This window comes from Rhinoraja longicauda, chromosome 9, assembly GCF_053455715.1.
Source record: "Rhinoraja longicauda isolate Sanriku21f chromosome 9, sRhiLon1.1, whole genome shotgun sequence".
Classification (NCBI taxonomy): domain Eukaryota; kingdom Metazoa; phylum Chordata; class Chondrichthyes; order Rajiformes; family Arhynchobatidae; genus Rhinoraja; species Rhinoraja longicauda.
In genome coordinates this window covers 32,545,828-32,568,734 of record NC_135961.1, presented here as the reverse complement: position 1 = coordinate 32,568,734, position 22,907 = coordinate 32,545,828, and the positions used below count along the sequence as shown (strand labels likewise).

At 43.9% G+C, this 22,907-nt stretch overlaps 1 protein-coding gene across 2 annotated transcripts in view; it reads right to left on the bottom strand.

The window, feature by feature from the left end:
* rgs7b (regulator of G protein signaling 7b) overlaps positions 1-22,907 on the bottom strand; it is a 298,641-nt gene that overhangs the window by 78,976 nt on the left and 196,758 nt on the right. Inside the window, exon 4 of one of the 2 annotated variants that reach the window (XM_078405059.1) lies at positions 1,155-1,229. In XM_078405059.1, the coding sequence (XP_078261185.1) occupies positions 1,155-1,229 (75 nt within the window). The remainder of the gene's footprint in view (positions 1-1,154; positions 1,230-22,907) is intronic. The other variant, XM_078405060.1, reaches the window with a different exon arrangement.

Sequence of the window (22,907 nt, the reverse complement as noted above, 5' to 3'; positions counted from 1 at the left end):
GGTATCACCTACAATAACCCTTGGAGTAAAGATCAAGGGCGGAGAGTCGTACAACACAGAAACAGGCCCTTCAGCCCAAATTGTCCATGCTGACCATAATAGACAATAGACAATAGACAATAGACAATAGACAATAGGTGCAGGAGTAGGCCATTCGGCCCTTCGAGCCAGCACCGCCATTCAATGTGATCATACCATCTGTACCCCGTTCCTGCCTTCTCCCCATACCCCCTGACTCCGCTATCCTTAAGAGCTCTATCTAGCTCTCTCTTGAATGTATTCAGAGAATTGGCCTCCACTGCCTTCTGAGGCAGAGAATTCCACAGATTCACAACTCTCTGACTAAAAAAGTTTTTCCTCATCTCCGTTCTAAATGGCCTACCCCTTATTCTTAAACTGTGGCCCCTGGTTCTGGACTCCCCCAACATTGGGAACATGTTTCCTGCCTCTAACATATCCAACCCCTTAATAATCTTGTACGTTTCGATAAGATCCCCTCTCATCCTTCTAAATTCCAGTGTATACAAACCTAGTTGCTCCAGTCTTTCAACATATGACAGTCCTGCCATTCCGGGAATTAACCTAGTAAACCTACGCTGCCCCATCTAAGCTTATTCCATATCCCTCTAAAACTTCCATGTCCATGAACAGCGATGACCATGGAGATGGTGACACAAGAGGACACAAGTAGCTTGGATCAGAGCTGCAATGGTAGGTATACCATCTTTAGTTTTTTTTAAAGAAATAGATGGCAGCAGAAACGAAAAACTGCAGATGCTGGTTTACACAAAATATAACAGCCACGGAAACGTGTCTGCTCCAACTAGCGATTCCGTACATTAACACACATGAGGGACAATTTACAATTTTACCAAGCCAATTAGCCTACAAACCTGTACGTCTTTGGAGTGTGGGAGGAAACCGGTGCACCCGGAGAAATCCCACACAAGTCACGGGGAGAACGTACAAACTCCGTACAGACAGCACCCATAGTCAAGATCGAGCCGCGGTCTCTGGCGCTGTAAGGCAGCAACTCTACCACTACGGGGTACAATATGGGGACCTGAAAAATAATCCAGCTTGAAATGATTTGTTACTTCATACTTTCATGCAATAAAGCTTTGTTTTAGTTATCAGATTGTGCATGGATTTACCAGCTTGAATCTCAGTAATTGTACCTTGATCTTCAATGTTCAGATTCTTCAATAGCCATTGCACAATATCTGCACCTGTTAAAATAAAACAGAAAAGAACATTGAGTCAATGAAAACCAACGTAATCATGCTTCTTCTGGCATATACGGGTCCACCTCTGATTTTCCGGCACCCTTGGTTCCAAAGCCTTTCTGGATTATCCGTTTTGCCGGATCAACAGGGGTCAGGGCCTTGGGGGGAGGGGGGGGGGTTGGGGGAGGGGGTGGGCGAGACACTGACCCACAAAGTCGGCCTCGGTAGTCGACCATGGGAATGGACCTGCCGGCTCCATCTGGGCTGGAGTTCCAGAGCCCTGGTCACAGGTGGCAAATTCGACCCGCTGATCAGCCATGGAAAACCCAATGAGTTTGAGCTCGACCACCTCTCCCAGCCTAGGCACCACATTTTCGGGGGGACTTCGGGTAGGGGTTGGTTGTTTGTCTGGATTAAATGATGCATGGACTCGGGGGGCAGGGCCGGACCACCAGTTGCCAGAAAATCAGTGGCAGACACATAGTCATACAGTGTTGGCTTTTTCTTCTTTTAAAATATGATGTCCAAACCAGATGCCTTTTTTCAATTGTTAATCACTTGGCACATAATACGTGGGTCAGAGGACTTCTTCCTGGGTCTTCATCTGGGAAAATGGTTTTAAGTCAAAGAGTGGGCCAAGAGAAATGTAGTTATGCAGGACATAGAAATCTTTTGAATTCACGACCATTGACGGACATGGATGCTCAGTCATTGAATGCATTCAAGGCCGAGGTTGATAGATATTTGATCACTTTGAGGAAGCAGAGGGCATGGGGATTGGAAAGGAATGTAGACACCATGCACAGCCATGATCTCTCTAAATGGTATAAGAAAATAACTGCAGATGCTGGTACAAATCGATTTATTCACAAAATGCTGGAGTAACTCAGCAGGTCAGGCAGCATCTCGGGAGAGATGCTGCCTGACCTGCTGAGTTACTCCAGCATTTTGTGAATAAATCTCTCTAAATGGTATTCTGCCATGCCCTTCTCTGGCATGCATTTCATATTTTCTAATGTCCACTGTTTGACCACAGACAGATGGTCTGAGGTCCATTAGTTCAAAGAGAAATGTTTAGGCACAGGGATGTAAGGAGCTAGATTTATTCTAAATATTAAAAGTTTTAAATCTTTTAATATATATATTTATATATTAAAATATATAATTATTATATATTTGTTGCCCAATATATATATTTTATGTTGCTCACTATAAATATATTTATATTTACACACACACATACACATATATATACACACACACATACACACATACACACATACACACGCACGCGCACGCACACGCACACATAGAGTCAGTGTTCTACGGCACAGAGCCAGGTTCCAATGTCCATTCCAATCGCGTGTTTACCTGAGCTAGTCCCATTTACCTGTGTTTGGCCCATATCTGTCTATTCCATTTCCATCCATGTACTGTCCAAATGATTTGTAAACATTGTAATTGTACCCAGCTCCACCGCTTCCTTTGGCAGCTCATTCCATATACCCTCCACCCACTGTGTGAAAAAGTCGCCCTTCAGGTCCCCTTTTAAATCTTTCGTGTCACCTTAAATCTATGCCCTCTTGCACTCTGACCACACACCTTAATCTGTGTCCCTCACAATTTTATAAACCTCAAAAAGGTCACACCTCAGCCTTCCTCACTCCGGGAAAACAGTGCCATCCTTTCCAATCTCTCATTATTACTCAAGCCTTCCAGTCCCAGCAACATCCTTGTGAAGCTTTCCTGTACCCTCTCTAGCTTAATCACAATGTTGCTGAATCACACAGTTAGAGTCATAGAGTGATACAGTGTGGAAAGGTCCTTCGGCCCAACTTGCCCACACCGGCCAATGTGTCCCATCTATACTAGTCCCACCTGCCTGCATTTGGACCATATCCCTCTAAAACAGTACAATCCATGTACGTCCAAATGTTTCCTAAACATTGCCATAGTACCTGCCTCAACTACCTCCTCTGGCAGCTTGTTCCATACACCCACCACCCTTTGTGTGAAAATGTTTCCCCCTGAGATCCCTATTAAATCTTTCCCCCTTCACCTTGAACCTATGTCCTCTGGTCCTCGATTCCCCCACTCTGGGCAAGAGACTCTGTGCATCTACCCGATCTATTCCTCTCATGATTTTGTACAACTCTGAAAGATCACCCCTCATCCTCCTGTGCTCCAAGGAATAGAGACCCAGCCTACTTAACCTCATCCTATAGCTCACACCCTCTAGTCCTGGCAACATCCTTGTAAACTTGTTGCAGAGCTGCACACAATGCTCCTAGTGCATGGTACGGCTGTGACATGACATCCCAACTTCTCCGTTTAGTGCCCAAATTGATGAAGGAAAACACGCACGCCTTCCTCACCATCCTCTCTCCCAAAGTCGTCACCTTCAGGGAACTAAATCGACGTTAGACTTGAGAGATGCAGTGCGGAAACAGGCCCTTCCACCCACCGAGTCCGTGCCAACCAACAATAACCCTGGATCCTGTGTAGTCAAATCTTTAGAACCAGCTCACCATCTGGGACCTTGTCAAAGGCCTTGATGTTGTCCATGTAGACAACATACACCACCCTGCCTTCATCAATACTCTTGCTCACCTCCACATAAGACTCAATCAAATTAGTGAGGCATGATTTCACAAGCGCAAAACCATGCTCACTGTTTCTAATCAGTCCTGACCTTTGCAAAGTGCTAGCTCCCATGATCTTTTTCAATAACTTTCCCACCACTGATTTTAGGCTCACCGGCCTGCAGTTCTATGGCTAATCTTTGCAGCTCTTCCCAAATAATGGCACAACATTAGCCATCTGCCAGCCATCCATCCAAGGCTAACGAAGATACCAAACTCTTTGCCAGGGGAGCACCAACGTCAGGATCGAAAACCCGCGTCTCTGGCGTTGTGAGGCAGCAACTCTACCGCTGCGCCACCAAGCAACTTCTCTGGAAGAGGACTTCAATTATTTACATGTTGAGACATTAGACAGGATTAAAACATTACAGTCATCTTTAAGATATTTATGTGACCAAAGTTGTTGCAGATATAGGATGGTTTATGATTATTTATTCATCTGCCAGGAGTAACTCACTGGAAGAGAAGCAGAGCTTCTTCAGAAACAAAAACGTTTTAAAGCTTCCATATCAATTTCAGCTCATGTCATAATAACTTTACAGCGACTATTGTAAAATACACCAGGAAGCAAATGTTAAGAGAGGAAGACTGCATTTTAGAAACCCGCTGGTATCGACAGGCTGTTTACTCTGGGAAGAAGGTCACGGAACCAGAAGGTATTAAAAAGACAAGCTGCACACTGGCAAAGGAAGCAGCTTTATATCTCATTCGAGAGGCTCGGGAGCGTCATTAGATTGCAGTTATTTGCCACTCTGCAGCATGTCCAAGCTGGACTGTATTCGCTTCTGCTTTTTGCATGGTTGTAGCGATTAGCTTTGGATGAAGTAGAATAGGAGTCTGCTGTGGTCGAGCACTTAATCAAGATGTTGTAGGAGCCTAAGCTAATTGGATTGGGTACAGGTCCACCACCGATTTTCCGGCAACTGTTGGTCTGGCACCTCCTTCGATCCGAACAAAATTACGAGAATGCACTTGAAATCCCTCCCCTGGAAGACCCACCCAAAAATGTGGCGCCTAGGCCGGGTGAGGCGGCCGATGTCAACCTCATCGGGACCTCCGCAGCCTATCAGTGGGTCGTATTTGTCCCCTGAGGCTGGGGCTCTGGAACTCCGGCCCTGCCAGAGCCGGCAGATCCTTTCCCAGAGCCACCTTCCGAGGCCGGCTATGCCCTCCAAGGCTGTGACCGGCAAAACGGATAATACGGCAACGCTCTGGAAACAAGAGTGCTGGAAAATCAGTGGCTGACCTGTATTAATATCAGCAGATAGGGACCCTCTCTGGATATAAAAGGCATGACCCGTGTGTCTGATTACTATTACTTGCAATCAAAAATAATTAAATCCTCAATTACGGCAGCTAATACTTACAAACCTAAATCTACTTTGGAACTTACTAAAACAGGTTTGACCGCAATTAGAGTCCTGTGCATTATGATGTGCGCTTCATAATGGAAATAGCATTAAATCTGTTTAACAAATCTAACTGCAACACAACACAAACCACCACCCATCAGCCCTATCACTCCCATCGAGTCGGAGCTGGACAATAACGTGTAGGAAGGAACTGCAGTTGCTGGCTTACACTGAAAATAGACACAAAATGAAGTAACTCAGCGGGGCAGGCAGCATCTCTGGATGGAAGGGATGGGTGACATTTCGGGTCGAGACCCTTCGTCCCGAAACGTCATACTTTTAATGGACAATAGACAATAAACAATAGGTGCAGCAGTAGGCCATTTGGCCCTTTGAGCCGGCACCGCCATTCACCGTGATCATGGCTGATCATGTACAATCAGTACCCCGTTCCTGCCTTTTCTCCATATCCCTTGACTCTGCTATCATTAAGAGCTCTATCTAACTCTCTATTGAAAGCATCCAGAGAATTGGCCTCCATTGCCTTCTGAGGCAGAGAATTCCACAGCTTCACAACTCTCTGTGAAAAAGTTTCTCCGTTCTAAGTGGCCTACCCCGTATTCTTAAACTGTGGCCCCTGGTTCGGGTCTCCCCCAACATTAGGAACATGTTTCCTGCCTCTTGCGTGTCCAATCCCTTAATAATCGTATATGTTTCAAAAAGATCCCCTCTCATCTTTCTAAATTCCAGAGTATACAAGCCCAGTCTTTCCAGTCTTTCAAAGTACAACAGTCCTGCCATTCCAGGAGTCAACCTCGTGAACCTACGCTGCACTCCCTCAATAGCAAGAATGTCCTTCCTCAAGTTTGGAGACCAAAACTGCACACAATACTCCAGGTGTGGACTCACTAGGGCCCTGTACAACTGCAGAAGTTCCTTCTGTCCAGAGATGCTGCCTGCCCCGCTGAGTTACTCCAGTCTGAGTCTGTAGTCTCTTTTTTGCTCTGGTTTATTTTCACCCACATGTTTAGACCGTAATGTTGTATCCATATTGTTTTGATGTGGTTATGCTTTATTCTTAATTGTTAACTGTATGTTTGTGTTGTCATTTGTGAGCGGAGCACCAAGGCACATTCCTTGTACATGCACATACTTGGCCAATAAACTTATTCATTCATTCATTCATTCATTCATTCATTCACTTTGTGTCCATCTTCTCGACAATAATGTGATGAAAATGGCAGTAAAGCACACATATGTGTTGCCATCTTTTGCATGTGACATGAAACCTGGGCTCTGTGAATAGGATATACAAGAACCAATTGCACTAATTTCATTTCAAGACGAGTGCAAGGTGATACTTCCTAGGAATAAAAACATGAAAGATGGTGACTCTCAGGAGGGCAGGCAGCATCTATGCATACAGAATTAACAGTTCACTGGAACTTATTCCATAAATTTCTATCCATAGATGTTACCTGACCTGCCGAGTATTTCCAGGATTTTTCTATTTTCAGCACAACTCTGCTGGACTTTCACATAGTTTCTTGTGAAGACCTCATTTGCTGTACTGTTTGCAGTTTTGGTCTCTATACCAACAAAATAAATATATTTGCCATAATGGGATTGCAATACAAGTTCATCAGATTGATTCCAGCGATGGCAAGACTGCTACATGAGGAGAAATTAGGTTCAATGTTGTATCTTGCACTAAATGCTGCACCCTTTATCCTCTTTCTGTGCACTGTGGGTGGTTTGAGTGCAGCTCATGTATAGTCTTTACTTTGACTGAACAGCATGCTAACAGAAGCTTTTTACTCTACCTCGGTACGTGACAATAATAATAAGCTAAACTAGGTCATTATCACACTTGTTTATGCTATGTTTTGTGGATCTGCATGCATTATCGCATTGCGCACATCATAAGGCAACAAGAACGCCGAAGAGTTTGTTATTGACAGAAAAGCACTAATGGATGTTCATAAGTTCATAAATTATATGAGCAGAATTAGGCCATTCGGCCCATCAAGTCTACTCCTTCAAGTCATGAAAGGCCTATTTTAAATACAGATCCAAACCTTGCTTTTCCTACCAAAGACATTGATGTAAATTTAAATCTAAAACAAAGATGAATTTAATTTCAAATCACTTTGATTTGAAAGATTTGATAGGAATCTGAGGGGTCACTTTTTTACACAAAGGGTGGTGGGTGCATGGAACGAGCTGCTGGAAGAGAAGGTTGAGGCAGGTAATATTGCAACATCTAAATAACATTTAGACAGGTACATGGATACAATATGGGCCAAACGCAGGCAAATGGGACTAGTGTAGATAGGACATGTTGGTCGTGTGGCCAAGTTGGGCCAATGGGCCTGTTTCCATGCTGTATGTCTCTATGACTTGTTGGATATATTGCAGGTGGAATATTGCAGGCAATCAAAATGTTTTGATTGTACAAATGGAGAGCTGGCATATGGCTCTGTGAGTAGGAGAGACAAGTTCCAGTTGCACTAATTTCAAGATGAGTGAAAGGTGACACTTCCTAGGAATAAAAACAGGAGAGATGGCGTCTCTCAGCAGGTCGGGCAGCCTCTAGGAATACAAGAATTCGAAAGAACTAACTTCTAATTGGCTAGTTGTGTTTTGTTGATAATTGTTATGTTGTAATATGTATTTAGATTTGGTTTTCTGTGAACTTTGCAGCTTTCATGATCAGAATGTAGATATAAATTATTAATCATGTAATTTCCATACAGCAAGTAATTAACAGGTCGGGTTTAAACATATAAGATTATTAAGGGGTTGGTCACGTTAGAGGCAGGAAACATGTTCCCAATGTTGGGGGAGTCCAGAACCAGGGGCCACAGTTTAAGAATAAGGGGTAGGCCATTTAGAACGGAGATGAGGAAAAACTTTTTCAGTCAGAGAGTTGTGAATCTGTGGACTTCTCTGCCTCAGAAGGCAGTGGAGGCCAATTCTCTGAATGCATTCAAGAGAGAGCTAGATAGAGCTATCCTTAAGATAGCGGAGTCAGGGGATATAGGGAGAAGGCAGGAACGAGGTACTGATTGAGAATGATCGGCCATGATCACATTGAATGGTGTTGCTGGTTCGAAGGGCCGAATGGCCTACTCCTGCACTTATTGTCTATTGTCTATTGTCTAAAATACCAGTCTGTGACAAACAATAATTCCAGATGTAGCCTTATTTATGCCCCTTGTTAATAAGAATGAAAACGCATCAATCTTATCATTATTTTCAGAGAGTTGCCAGCTCTGATGATTATCCAGTCTCAATTAATTATGTTAGCATTTCATCTTCAAGTATTCATGTTATTGAATCCTTGAACAATTGCTGGATATTAATTATCTTTAGAAGGCAATATATGGGCATGTTTGACATTCGCAACATTTTATTTTGTTCATGGAATGTGATTGTTGCTAGCAAGGTCGGCATTTATTGCCCTAATCTAATTGACCTCAGAACATAGAAAAAGACAGCACAGGAACTGACCCTTTATCCCACAGTGTTTGTGCCGAACATGGTACCAAGTTACACTGCTCTCGTCTGCCTGTACATGATCCACATCCCTCTAATCCTTGCACTTCCATGTTCATTATCACAAAGCCTCTAAACACCACTATCGCATCGGCCCCCACCACCACCACCCCTAGCAGTGCGTTCCAGGCCCCCACCACTCTGTGTATAAAACTTATTCCATGCATCTCCATTAAACTTTCGACCTCTCACCTTTGCCCATGAGTGATGGACATTTCTACCCTGGGGAAAACATTCTGACTGATAATGAATTCAGCTAATTTTAAGGCCAGTTAAGAGTTGACCACATCTGGAATCACCTATAGCACAGAACACGCTAGGATTGGTTTTTAAAAGATCTGGCAGTTTTATTATCTCTATTGGAGATGTCAGCTTTTAAATCTTGAAACTTTTAATCCAACAAAGACACTCGACAATGCTGAACAACTTATAGGGTCTCAGGTTGACAGAGGATGAAGCTGTTGTATGAGAAGTTGGTGAAACTGCACTTTGTGTATTGTGTTCAATTATGGTCACCCTGTTACAGGATAAAAACTGTAAAGTTAAGCTGGAAAGAATGTATAAAAGATTTATGAGGATGTTGCCAGGACTTGGGGGTCTGAGCTAAAGGGAGAGGTTCGGGCTTTATCCCTTGGAGCGCAGGACATGGAGCGTAATTTTATGGAGGTATATGTATTCATGAGGAGTATAGATAGGGTGAGTGCACACAGTCTTTTTCCCACGGTTGGGGAATCAAGAACTCGAGGGCATAGGTTGAAGATGAGAGGGGAAAGATTTAATATGATCCTGAGGGGCAACTTGATTCACACAGTGGGTGGTACAGACGGAATGAGCTGCCAGAGGAAATGGTTGAAGCAGGCAGAATAACACCATTTAAAGACATTTGGACAGGTACATGAATAGGAAAACTTTAGAGAAAGATAGACATAAAGTGGTGCAGTAACTCAGCGGGTCAGGCAGCATCTTTGGAGAAAAAGGATGGGTGACATTTAGGGCCGGGATCCTTCTTCAGACTGGAGATGCTGCCTGACCCGTTGAGTTACTCCAGCACTGTGTGTCTATCTTTGGTATAAACCAGCATCGGCAAATTTTTGTTTCTACAATATCACAAAGGCCTTCCTTTCACCATCAATCTATGCCTGTAAATTGCATTTGTTTTGGAAAATCAACAACACAGAAGTGCTTCTGATATAAAGAATCCCAGCCTCCATATCTTAGACAGGAAGAATTTAATTCCAGTTATGTTGGTAATGGTTCAATGGTGCTTTATTGACACATGTACCGAGGTACAGTGAGATTATTTTTTTTGCATACAGTTCAGTAATAATCTTACTATACATTACCTACATGAGCGCTCGAGTGTTTAGGTTTAATTCACCCATCCTTTCACTCCAGAGATGCTGCCTGACCTGCTGAGTGACTCCAGAACTTTGTGTCTATCTTTGGTATAAACCAGCATCTGCAGTTCACTGCTTCCATTAAGGTTTAGAGGAATACAGGTTAAATGTGCATCTTTGGAAGCATGGATGAGTCAGGCTAAAGGGCCTGTTCCTGTGGTGTATCTCTCTACCACTCTAAATAGCAGGGTCAACATTTCCACAGATTTGTTTTGAATTTAACACCAAACACAGGCATATTCCTTAGTCTTCTTCTGGAGATGGTACAAAAGTTTGTCTTGTACTTCTCAGTGCAGATGCAACAACGATTTATAGTTGCCTGACTGCCTCCCTGTTTCAATTTCACGCTGACCTTTTAATGCACACTGACATCTGAGCTGTTTTACTCACTAGCTCTAAGCCTTGGTGCAAAGCTACAATTTATTGCCAATTGGGAAACCTGTTCCTTCTCCTTTTATGGATATATTTTTCAGTCCACAGTCGCCCTGAGGGATGCCAGGAAATGACACTCTTAAACCTATAGATTCACACCTACATATTCTTCCAAACCGTCCATTTCTAACCATTAGACATCAGTTCAGCTCTGAAGATGACACATCAGAATGTTTCAATAACCTCCCACATTATTGCACAGCAATTGACAGAGAACTGTAGGTGTCTATTTTAAATAATAATAGGCTGCTCACTGCAATCATCACAACATTAGTTTTAAAGTTTGACCGCTTTAGTAATTTTGCTTTGCTTTTCCTTCTTTCTTATGCTTTTATTCTCACATATCCACCCAGACATTGTAATCCCCATCTTTTTAATTAACTCTAAATTATAAACGCAGGTTCAAAACTACTGAGTTCGGAGGAATAACCAAACCCTATTTCTTTAGACTATAGAGACACAGCACGGAAACAGGCCCTGCTGTACTGTTCTAAGTAGAAACACTGTTCTATGCAGAAACAAGGAACTGCAGATGCTGGCTTACACATACAAATACACTGACTGAAGAGGGTCTCGACCCAAAACGTCACCCATTCCTTCTCTCCCAAGATGCTGTCTGACCTGCTGAATTACTCCAGCTTTTTGTGTCTACCTTCGATTTTAACCAGCATCTGCAGTTTTTTTCCTACACATCGATATTTTGAAGACTGGTTGACAATTCAACAAGCGAAAGCAGGTACCAAAATCAGTTGGTAAATTATATTTGCAGCATTAGGGTTGCAAAGTGGCGCAGTGGTAGAGTTGCTGCCTTACAGTGCCAGAGACACAGGTTTGTGTGCTGATTACAGCTGCTGTCTGTACGGAGTTTGTACGTTCTCCCCCTCACCACTTGGGGTTTTCTCTGGGTGCTCCGATTTTCTCCCACACTCAAAAATGGACAGGTTTGTTGGTTAATTGGCTTCAGTAACAATTGTAAATTGTCCCTAGCGTGTAGGATAGTGCTTGTACATGGGGTGATCGCTGGTCAGCACGGACTTGGTGGACCAACGGGGCTGTTTTTTGCACTGTATCTCTAAACTAAACAAAAAAAATTACATTCAGCCAGAAACATTCGCAAAAGTTGCAGGTCCCACTTAAGACCACACTGCAGTTGCTGCACATAGCATCAATCCTTCTGCCCAGTGCATCCTCATTTCTGGCCATTTGACAAGACTCCTGCTGAAAGAGTAAATGTCCTCTGTAGACAGACCTGCGCCAGTTGTGATGATCTCTTAAGCCTCGTAATGTGCAAGCATCGTTTAATCTGCACGGGTATGGCATCGCTTTTGAGACAGCATTTAAAAAAGGCACTGTTACCACAATTCAATTAAATATAAAGGCCAGTGATGGAGCAAGAAAAAATGGTTGTACAAATATTTGAACCTTCAGAATTTAAGACCGTCAAATATCACGATCAAACATTGAAATGAGAATTGAGCCAACTGAATTTGACAGACTTGTTTGAAGTAAATTAAATTATGAGAGGCATAGATAGGGTAGACAGTCAGAACCTTTCTCTCAGGGTGGAAATGCTCAACACTAGAGGGCACATAGGTGAGAGGGGAAGGTTTAATGGAGACCAGACCAAGTGGACCCGTTGGGGCCAAACCTCTCCTGCATCGGTGCAGCACCCTCTCCTCCCCCCTCCCCCTCCCTCCCTTCCCTCCCCTCCCTCCCTCCCTCCCTCCCTCCCTCCCTCCCTCCCTCCCTCCCTCCCTCCCTCCCTCCCTCCCTCCCTCCCTCCCTCCCTCCCTCCCTCCCTCCCTCCCTCCCTCCCTCCCTCCCTCCCTCCCTCCCTCCCTCCCTCCCTCCCTCCCTCCCTCCCTCCCTCCCTCCCTCCCTCCCTCCCTCCCTCCCTCCCTCCCTCCCTCCCTCCCTCCCTCCCTCCCTCCCTGTCCCCCTCCCCTCCCCCCCTTCCCCTCCCTCCCCCACACCATCCCCCTCAACCCCCCTTATCCTCCCTCCTCCCCCTCCCTCATCCCACCCACCCCCGGTCCCTCCCTCCCCCCTCTCTCCCTAGGAGATAGATTTAAACTTTAAAATGTGAATAACTTAAAAAATATAATACAGATTTCAATGAAACTTCTTCCATTAGCACCACATGGACGCCGGTGAGTAGGGTGGGCCTAAAATTGTTGCGCTATCGTGTGCAGTTTTGGCTGTAGTTCAGGAACAAACAAACAAACAGATGAGAGTTTTAGTATATAGATGTGCAGGGCAAGTCTTAGTTTAGTTTTTTAGTTGAATTTATTAGTTTAGTTTAGTTTATTGTCCTGTGTACCGAGGTGCGGTGAAAAGGTTTTGTTGCGTGCTATCTAGTCAGACAATATATGATTACAAATGAGCAATCCACAGTGTACAGATACATGGTAAAGGGAATGACGTGAATAATGAATAATGTTTAGTGCAAGGTAAAGTCTCCTTTCCAAAAGTGATTTTTACACCTCTTTACGAAAGGCTTGGCTGTTCAATACTTCCCTCAAAATAGAATTGAACTTCCTTTGTAAAATTTAGTCAAGAATGCAGATTCTTCCTCTGAAATAAGAGTCTGTTAATATGCATGCAATGTTTATTCAGTCAGGGACTTTCAAGTGATGAATCTCTATTTTGAGATTTAATTTAGTGAAGGAAGTTCAGTTCTATTTTTGGTGTGTGGCCCACTTGGGCCTATTACCTGTATATCATTTAAAAACATGTTAAAAACGACAGTGACCTGGTTGTAAGTTTCAATTATTGTACCATTTAATGGCCCAGTTGCACTGGCCTGGTCTAAAGGCTTTGCTCTTCGGGAAATGACAGTCAGGCTACAAGATTAATGACTCATCACTGCAAATTTATACAGAAACTGTGCTCAGTCCGTTGCCAGGAAACTCTATCGTTAATGTAGGATACTGTTCCAATGTGTTTGCTGGTTTGTTTTTACATTGGATGCAGCCAGGCTGACAACAGTAATCCTTTCCCAGTCTAAACTCCTATCTTCACACGTTTTATGACTCAGGACTATTTGATTTGCTTTACATCCACAGACCATGATATGAATGTGGAAGACTGTGGTTTTTGTACATTCAGTCGATAGTCCTTGCTGGGCTTTTGACATAACGTGTTAGAAGTGTCTTGACTGTAAAATAATGTCTGAACTTGGCATTAGACCAGTTACAATTTCTAATGTTACAGATTAAATCACAACAGCAGATGCCAACCTCAGTTGGAAGTTCATTGAAACTTGACAACAGTTCATTACAATTCTTTATTAAAAACGCACATATTAAATTTTCACTTCCCCATTTGATTATGCACAAAGTGAATTAGTTTAATATACCATGTTTGCTTAATTCTTCACACAGATAGTCACAAGCTGTGACTGATTTTCACAGCAGAGTTTGGCATACAGGTAGGCACCAAACTTACTGTAATTGCTTGGCTCACATGTGTGTCTGGTAGCTTCACAAGTAAGTATTAGCAACCTTCGCGCATGTCACGCAGAAGTCTCTTCTGTCCATCCCCTGGACTGCAGTGCATCGTCCAGAAGGCTCAAACTCTGGGAAGAGAGACTAGAGAAATCTCCGGAAGACTCTCACTCACATGGCAATTGATCCCACTGAGAAACTCCCACCAGGTTCCGACCAACCGTGGATAACCTGGCGCAGTCTCAACAGACTGCGGGCAGGCATGGGGAGGAGCAAATCGAACATGCTGAAGTTTGGATATACAAAGATGCGGCAGACTGCGAGTGCGGACGGGGCCTCCAGACTATGGAGCATCTCCTGAGCTGTGACATGCTGCATGACACATGCACTGTAAAGGATCTTGCAGAGGCCAACGACATGGCACTAAAATTTGCTCGCTATTGGCAAACAGCTGTGTGAAGACACAAATAAATATGTCAAATGTTTGAGGAATTTTAATAAGATACTACTTGCAAACAATTGAACATAATTCATCTTAATGCATCAGCTTTAAGAACTCATGGAGTCAGAAATGTTATTTAACAACCCTTGCTACATGCTCAGTTATTAAACATGCTCAGATAAACACAAAATGCTGGAATAACTTCAGCGGGTCAGGTAACGTCTCTGGAAAATGGATGTTACATTTTGGGTCAGGACCCGAATCTGAATCTTCACCAATCTGAAGAAGGGTCCTGACCAAAACATCACCTATCCTTTTTTTTCCAGAGATGCTGCCTGACCTGCTGAGTTACTCCAGCATTTGGTGTCTATCTTTGGGATAAGCCAGCATCTGCAGTTCCTTGCTATTACAGTTATTAGGTTTGATGTATTGTTGAACCAAGAGTCCCTGGGTTGCAGCAAGTCATTTTAATCTGTATAATATTATTAAGGAACATTATTTGATTACAGGATCATTTTTAGGTTTAAGTGAGCAAATTAATGTCATAGAGGCAAAGTAATTTTCATTCATTTTCAATTCATTTTCACAACCAGAAGGTGTTTCATAAATTGAGGCTACAAAAATGAGTGCCATTAAAGTGTTTATTTCCTCTCCAGAATATTCAGTTTCTGACCATTGCAGAATTGTTCATATGTTGTATAGACAAATTGCAATATTCAAATTGATGCTTAATGTCCCCAAGGCTCAATTCATATTACGGAAGCTATTAAATTAGCCATTACCTCAGAGTTGAATTAATGTGGTGTGCCGAGAAATGTTTTACTTGTGATTCTTAAATATTCGTCTTCTTCTCCTTAGGCAATCCATTGGGGATTACTTTAGTTTATTATTGTCACGTGTACACGTGAAAAGCTTTTTGTTGTGTGCGTGCCATTCAGCCTCATTCTGACTTAATCAAATTGTCGTAAGACTTTAAGCTAATTGCATTCATAAGTTTATCAGTTCATGTCATAGGAGTAGAATTAGGCCATTCGGCCCATCGAGTCTACTCCACCATTCAATCATGGCTGATCTATCTGTCCCTCTCAATCCCATTCTCCTGCTTTTTCCCCATAATTCCTGACACCCTTACTAATCAAGATTCTATCAATCTCCATCTTGAAAACCTGTTATGTATGCAACGTTTGTATTCGTCATCAACATATAAATGCGAGCGCCCTCTGGCGGCCAGGCTTTCATTAAATAGGCGGTCCTTCTCGCCGGTCTCATGGGTGTTGGACATCTCTTTACTGTGCTAGTCACAACTGAGTTATACACAGTCATTACATGGGGTCAGAAGTGAAAAATGGCGGGTCTCAAGCCACCGGGACCACTCTCCATGCAAGGGAACTTAGCCGAGAATTATAAGAGCATTCCAGCTGTGCGAGTCGGCGATGGAGCTGACGAGTACGCCAGAAAAGATTCTATGTGCAACATTCTCCACATGGCGGGGCCGGCCGCTCAGCAGACATATGAAATCTTTCAGTTTGCCCCGGAGGAACGTGACAAAATACAACTGCCGAAGGAGAAGTTCCAGACATACTGTGAACCACAAAAGAACTTCGCTGTCATGAGATACATCTTCAATACACGTAATCAGGGGCGTGGAGAGACTTTTTCCAACTACCTGACTGCAGCGAAGGCTTCAGGAAACGATTGTGAATGTGGCAGCCGGCAGGACTCGTTGCTGCAAGACATGTGAGAAGTTAGGGCTTCTTGTGCGAAATTAGGTGGTTGATGGTGCGAGCCCAGCAAGAGCGAGAGTGTGAGCCAAACATGATGGAACCTACCACATGAGCAGCGTGGAGCAAAATACCGAGTCTGAATCATTCACTGCAAAAATCATTGAGGAAAACCTTCAGCTTTTCCAAGGGCTGGAAAGCTAAAAACACGAGTACTGCAGAAACAGGAAGGACATACGACCCCGCACAAAGCAGCTGAGCCACGCCCTGGCAACAGGCAGCAAAAGAGCGCAAAAACTGAGCAATCACAGCCCACATCGCAGGGTAATGCGGTGGGGGACTTGCTTGCAGTGAGCCAAGCCACACTCAAACACATCAGAAATACAACACAGAACCAATCGGAAATACGACTCGCACGAGAAGTGGGCAATTGTCAACACCCCCAACTCGGCTTGTTATGCAAAATAGTTTCTAGTTTTGTAGTTTGTAGTATGATGTTCAAAGTATAAAGAGCACTATGTTAATTGTGGTAGAATACAGCAAGGATAAGAATAATATCCTGTGTACATCGTTATTCATTAGGTATAAGTCTAGTAGTAATGAATGACTATGTTCTATTGGTATGTCCTTTATACGTATACAAACATAAGTCAATGATTTCATGATGACGGTACACTTTATATGCCTTGGACGTGCACGTATATGAAACCCCAAAGTTGAAGGGGGAGATGTTATGTATGCATCGTTTGTATTCGTCATCAACATGTAAATACGAGGCCAGGCTTTCATGAAATAGGCAGGCCTTCTCGCCGATCTCATGGGTGTCGGACATCTCTTTATTGTGCTAGTCACAACTGAGATATACACTGACAGTCTGTGGCAATGAATTCCACAGATTCACCATCCTCTGACTAAAGAAATTCCTCCTCATCTCCTTTCTAAAGTTCCATCCTTTTATTCTGAAACTATGGCCTCTGGTCCTAGACTCTCCCACTAGTGGAACCATCCTCTCCACATGCCATCTATCCAGGCATTTCACAAATTGTTTTCTCAAGAGCGTCAAATCATTTCAAATGCAGTTGCATCAGTGCACAGCATACTCTCTCTAAAATTTATGTCGTTGTCATCAATCGGATAAATTTTGGAAACAAAACGGAAAATGTCACCACTAACTCATTTCTACCCCACGATTAGAAGAGATAAATCTGGAAGTTTTCAAAATGTTATGTTTAACTAGACCAAGTGGACCCGTTGGGCCCAAACCTCTCCTGCATTGGTGCAGCACCCTCTCCTCCCCCACTCCCGCCTCCCCTCTCCCCCCACTCTCCCCTCCCCTCCCTCCCTCCCCCTCACGCCTCCCTCCACTGCCCCCCACCCTCCACTCCCTCCCACCAATCCCCTCCCTCCCCATCCCCCACTTCCCCCTCCCCCCCTCTCCCCCTTCCATCCCCCCCCACTCCATCCCCCTCAGCCCCCTTATCCCCCTCCTTCCTCTCTCCCCCCCTCCCTCCACCTCCCCTTCCCCCTCTTCCCTTCCCCCTCCCCTCCCTTCCCCCTCTTCCCCTCCACCCCCTTCCCCTCTTCCCCTCCCCCCCACTCCACCCTCCTCAACCCCCCTTATCCCCCCCTCCCCCCTCCCTACCTCTCCCCCCCTCCTTCCCCCCCTCCCTGCATCCTCCCTCCTAAGGTGGGCCTAAAATTGTCGTGCTGTAGTGTACTGTTTTGGCTGTAGTTCAGGAACAAACAAACAAACAAGAGTTTTAGTATATAGATGATTCAGATTCACCTCAGAGTATATTGTTCTATTAATCACAGTTTTAGTGATTGTATCCTATAATATTTGCATTTATAATAAATTGCTGCCATGTCCTAGCATACTGAAAAATGCTGTTTAGCATTCTCTTGCAAGGTTTATAAACTGAGTGTATAATATGCATGACGTGCTTTATTATTCTATGGTGATATTAATAGTCACTGAGTAATGTAAATCACCTATTATTCCATTGCTTAGTCATCAGTCCACCAACAAAAGTACTCTCACATCTATAAATGTGGCTGTGGAGAACACAATTTTCAGGCATCCTTTTGTTTTTGATACATGGGAAATGAAGGGGACAATCATTGGGAGACGCCCCCGGGACACAGAGGTGGTCGGGCGAGGAGAGGGGCGTCGGTTTGCGGGTCGAGCCAGTCGAGGGGGACAGAGAGGAACCTACAGCAACCTGGGGCTTACTTGGATCAGGAGTTGCTCCAGTACATCGAGCATGTGGACTGGACTTTAGACTTTTTGTAAATGGCGCTAAAATATGGCAACTCCTGCGTGTGTGATCTATGCAAAAGGAATTTCACTGTGCAGTGCACACGTGATAATAAAGCACCATTGGACCCACCCTACTGTAGTCCAGCACTCTTAAGATTCTGTTCCTTACAAACTTTCTTATGGACCAAACTTTTTTAAACATTTCTCTTACAGTCACTCCCCTGTTAATCCCGTCCCCAATTATCCCAGTGTGGTATGTTTTGTTATGGTAAAGATTATATAAATGTGTGTGTTATGAAGGTCGTGGATAATTGGTTGTGAGTAATATCTCACTGGGGGAGTTCAGCTGACATTTTGTCAAAAACAGGAGTGATGGTAAGTATTTTATCTATGTTGGGTGATTTAACTACAGACTTACATTTGCTTAATATATATATATAACCTCTTTATCACTAATATACATACCAAGTCAATAAACTGAAAGTAATGCTATAATCGAGAAGTAAAAGGCTCTGAGAGGTAGACTCTAGAAACTATCAAGCTTCTTTGCAATCAAAGTGCAGCTAAAATTCTTTCTGGTGGCTGTCAAAGGTTCTGGGACAGGACTCAGAAATGCCCCTGGAATGTAGAGAATGAATTAATCCCAAGGAGGATTCTCTGCCAGCTTTTAATCATTATCTAACTCCCTCACCCACTCCTCTTTGACCCCTTGAGTTAGACAGACACTGTGGAAGTCAAGGTATCAAAATCTACAGGAAGAAAAATATTATTAGAGTCATGGAGTCATACAGCGTGGAAAAAGGCCCTTCGGCCAACATGTCCCATCTATACTAGTCCCACCTGCCTGCATTTGGACCATATCCCTCTAAAACTGTCCAATCCATGTACATGTCCAAATGTTTCTTAAACTTTGCCATAGTACCTGCCTCAACTACTTCCTCAGGCAGCTCATTCCATACACCCACCACCCTTTGTGTGAAAAAGCTACCCCTCAGGTTCCTATTAAATCTTTCCCCCCTCACCTTAACTCTATGTCCTCTGGTTTTCGATTCCCCTACTTTGGGCAAGAGACTCTGTACATCTATTTTTCCTCAAACAAACTGTCAGAGGAGATAGTAGACACAGATATGATTATTATATTTAAGCATCATTTGCACATGTAGTTGGATGGGAAAAGAGTAGAGGGGTGTGGGGCAAATGCAGCAAATGGAATTACATTGAAAGACATCACAGTTGGCATGGATAAGTTTAGTCGAAGAACCCATTTCTGTACTGTACACCTTTATGACTCTCTGACAAACTGGCCATGACTGGGAGCTGAAGATTCTTCCACATTTTGTGAAAATTAATAATTTGCATTATAGTCACGTTGTTTCTGTTATGTGCCCTTCTCATCTCCGATCCTTACTTAAATCTTACAGATAGAAATTCCTAGCAATTCTAAATGTAGTTCACTTTTGACTTCAACTGTTAGTCCTTCTCTCCAAATTATTTGGAAAAGAACTGTGTACAAGGCTGCTGAGCACTCTTGTGTGGGATTAGGGTTAGGTCTAGGTTTATTATTGGCAGCACATGTTCTGAGGAACAATGCAAAGCTTTGTGGGTATGTAGTTATGGGAACAGGTTCACCACCGATTTTCCGGCATCCTTGGGTCTAGAGCCTTGCTGGATTATCTGTTTCGCTGGTTCGACAGAGGTCATGGTCTCCAAGAGGAGTCCAACAGTACCGGAAAGGTCCACCGAGGCCGCCGAGGAGCCGAGATACCGGCTCGCAAAGTCGGCCTTGGAAGTTGGCTATGGGAACGGACATGCCGGCTCCAGCCAGACTGGCGTTCCAGAGCCCTGGGCGCAGGGGGCAAATTTGACCCTCCGATCGGCCGCGGAAGTCGCTATGACGTTAAGATCAGCCGTCTCACCTGACCTAGGCTCCACATCTTCAGGAGGACCTGAAGGATTTCAAGTGCGCTCTCATAAATTTGTCCGGATTAAGGGAGGGGCTGCACCAGCAGTTGATGGAAAATCGGTGGTGGACCTATATATGGAATGAGCTGCCAGAGGAGGTAGTTGGGGCAGGTACAGCAACAGCATTTAATAAAAACTTGAACAAGTATATGGATAGGAAATGTGCAGAGGGAAAATGGGACTAAATTAGACAGGGCATTATGGTCGACTTGGCCAAGTTGGGCTGAAGGGCCTGTATCCACGCAATATGAGGGGTGGCATGGTGGCACAGCGGTAGAGTTGCTGCCTTACAGCACCTGAGACCTGTGTTCAATCCTGACTATGGTTGCTGTCTGTATGGAGTTTATACGTTCTCCCTGGATGCTCGGGTGCTCCAGTTTCCTCCCATATTCCAAAGACATACTGATTTGTAGGTTAATTGGCTTTGGTTAAATTGTAAATTGTCCATGGTGTATGTAGGATAATGTTAGTGTGCAGGAATCACTGGTCGGCATGGACTTGGTGGCCCAAAGTGCCTGCTTCCATGGTGCTACAACTAAACAAAACTAAAAGCCATGGCTAGCGATGTTCTCCATTTGCACTCTACTATATCCTAGTGGTCCAGTGAGTCGGTATTCTTACTGTTCTTCCTGTAAGTACTCAGTTCTACAGATTGAGGCCAGGTCAGTATTTAGCTAAGGCACCACCTGTGAATATTGAGTGCAGTTGGCTTACTGTTTGCTGGAGCAGATGATCCAGCTAGCAGGATGAAGTCACTAGGTATCTCATTTGCATTGCATATGACAAACCTATCCGTTCAGAATATTTGTAATTCTAACTATGTTTTTAAGGAGCATATTTATCTTACATTCTATAGCATTTAGAACCAGACCTAGGGTGGCGTGGTGGTGCAGCGGTAGAGTTGCTGCCTTACAGCGTCAGAGACCCGGGTTAGATCCTGACTAAGGGTGCTGTCTGTGAGGAGTTTGTACATTCTACCTGTGACAGCGTGGGTTTTCCCCTGGAGCTCTGGTTTCCTCCTACATTCCAAAGACATATAGGTTAATTGGCTTCGGTAAGATAGTAAATTCTCCCAAGTGTGTGCAGATGTTGTATGGGGTGATCGCTGGTCAGCGCAGACTCGGTGTGCCGAAGGGCCTGTTTCCGTGTTGTATCTCTATACTAAACTAAACTAAACAAAACTTTAGTTTAAAGATCACTGTTTACAGATAAGAAGTTGTCTATTTAACGGAGATGAGGCAGTGCCATGGATCTTTGGAACTCTCTCCACAGAGTGTAGAAGCAGACTTTAAAAATATTTTAAGGTAGAGGTAGATTCTTGATAAGGTCAGTGGTAAACGTTTAGCTTTTGGGCAGGAACGTGAAACTGAAATTACAGTCAGATCAACCATGGTTTGGTTTAGTCTGAACTACTTGAATCTTAAGAAGGGCCTCATCCCAAAGGTCACCCATTCCTTCTCTCCAGAGATGCTGCCTGACCGGCTGAGTTCCTCCAGCATCTGCAGTTCTTTCCTGTACATGGTTTAGTTTACTTTAGTTTAGAGATACAGCATAGAAACTGGCCCTGCGGACCTCCGAATCCATGATCACCCAAACACTAGTTCTACCCTATATACCAGAGACAAGTTACAGAACCCAATTAATCTACAAACCTGCACGTCTTTGGAGTGTGGGAGGAAACTGGAGCACCCAGAGACAACCCACACCGTCACAGGGAGAACGTACAAACTCTGTACAGACAGCACCCATAGTCAGGATTACACCGGGTCTCTGGCAACTCTACCGCTGCGCCACTGTGCCGCCCCAAGTAGTCTAATAGTGTAATTGAATGATGTTGCAGGTCTGAATTGCTTGGGTGGCCTATCCCTGCTCCTAGTTCCAATGTTTATACGTATCCTTGTCTGCTCTTTGGATTATTTATTATATTCTGATCTCTGACCTGTGCTCTTATTACTTTTTTTGGCCAATAACACAATTGTTTATTAATTTGTAAAATGGTAAATGCATAATACAGCAATGATTAGTGCTTTTAAGTTAAGTCAAGTCAAGTTTATTTGTCACATACACATACACGATGTGCAGTGAAATGAAAGAGGCAATGCCTGCGGATTGTGCAACAAAAAAAAGAATTACAATTAATACAGTTAATACAGAGAAGACAAAAATTTAGTCCCTGGAGTTATAAAAGGTAACAGTCCTGATGGCCTGTGGGAAGAAACTCCGTCTCATCCTCTCCGTTTTCACAGAGTGACAGCAGAGGCGCTTGCCTGATCGTAGCATCTGGAACAGTCCGTTGCTGGGGTGGCAGGGGTCCCTCATAATCTTGCTTGCTCTCAATCTACACCTCCTGATGTATAGGTCCTGCAGGGGGGCTAGTGTAGTTCCCATGGTGCGTTCTGCCGAACACACTACTCTCTGCAGGGCAATCCTGTCCTGGGCAGAGCTGTTCCCAAACCAGACTGTAATGTT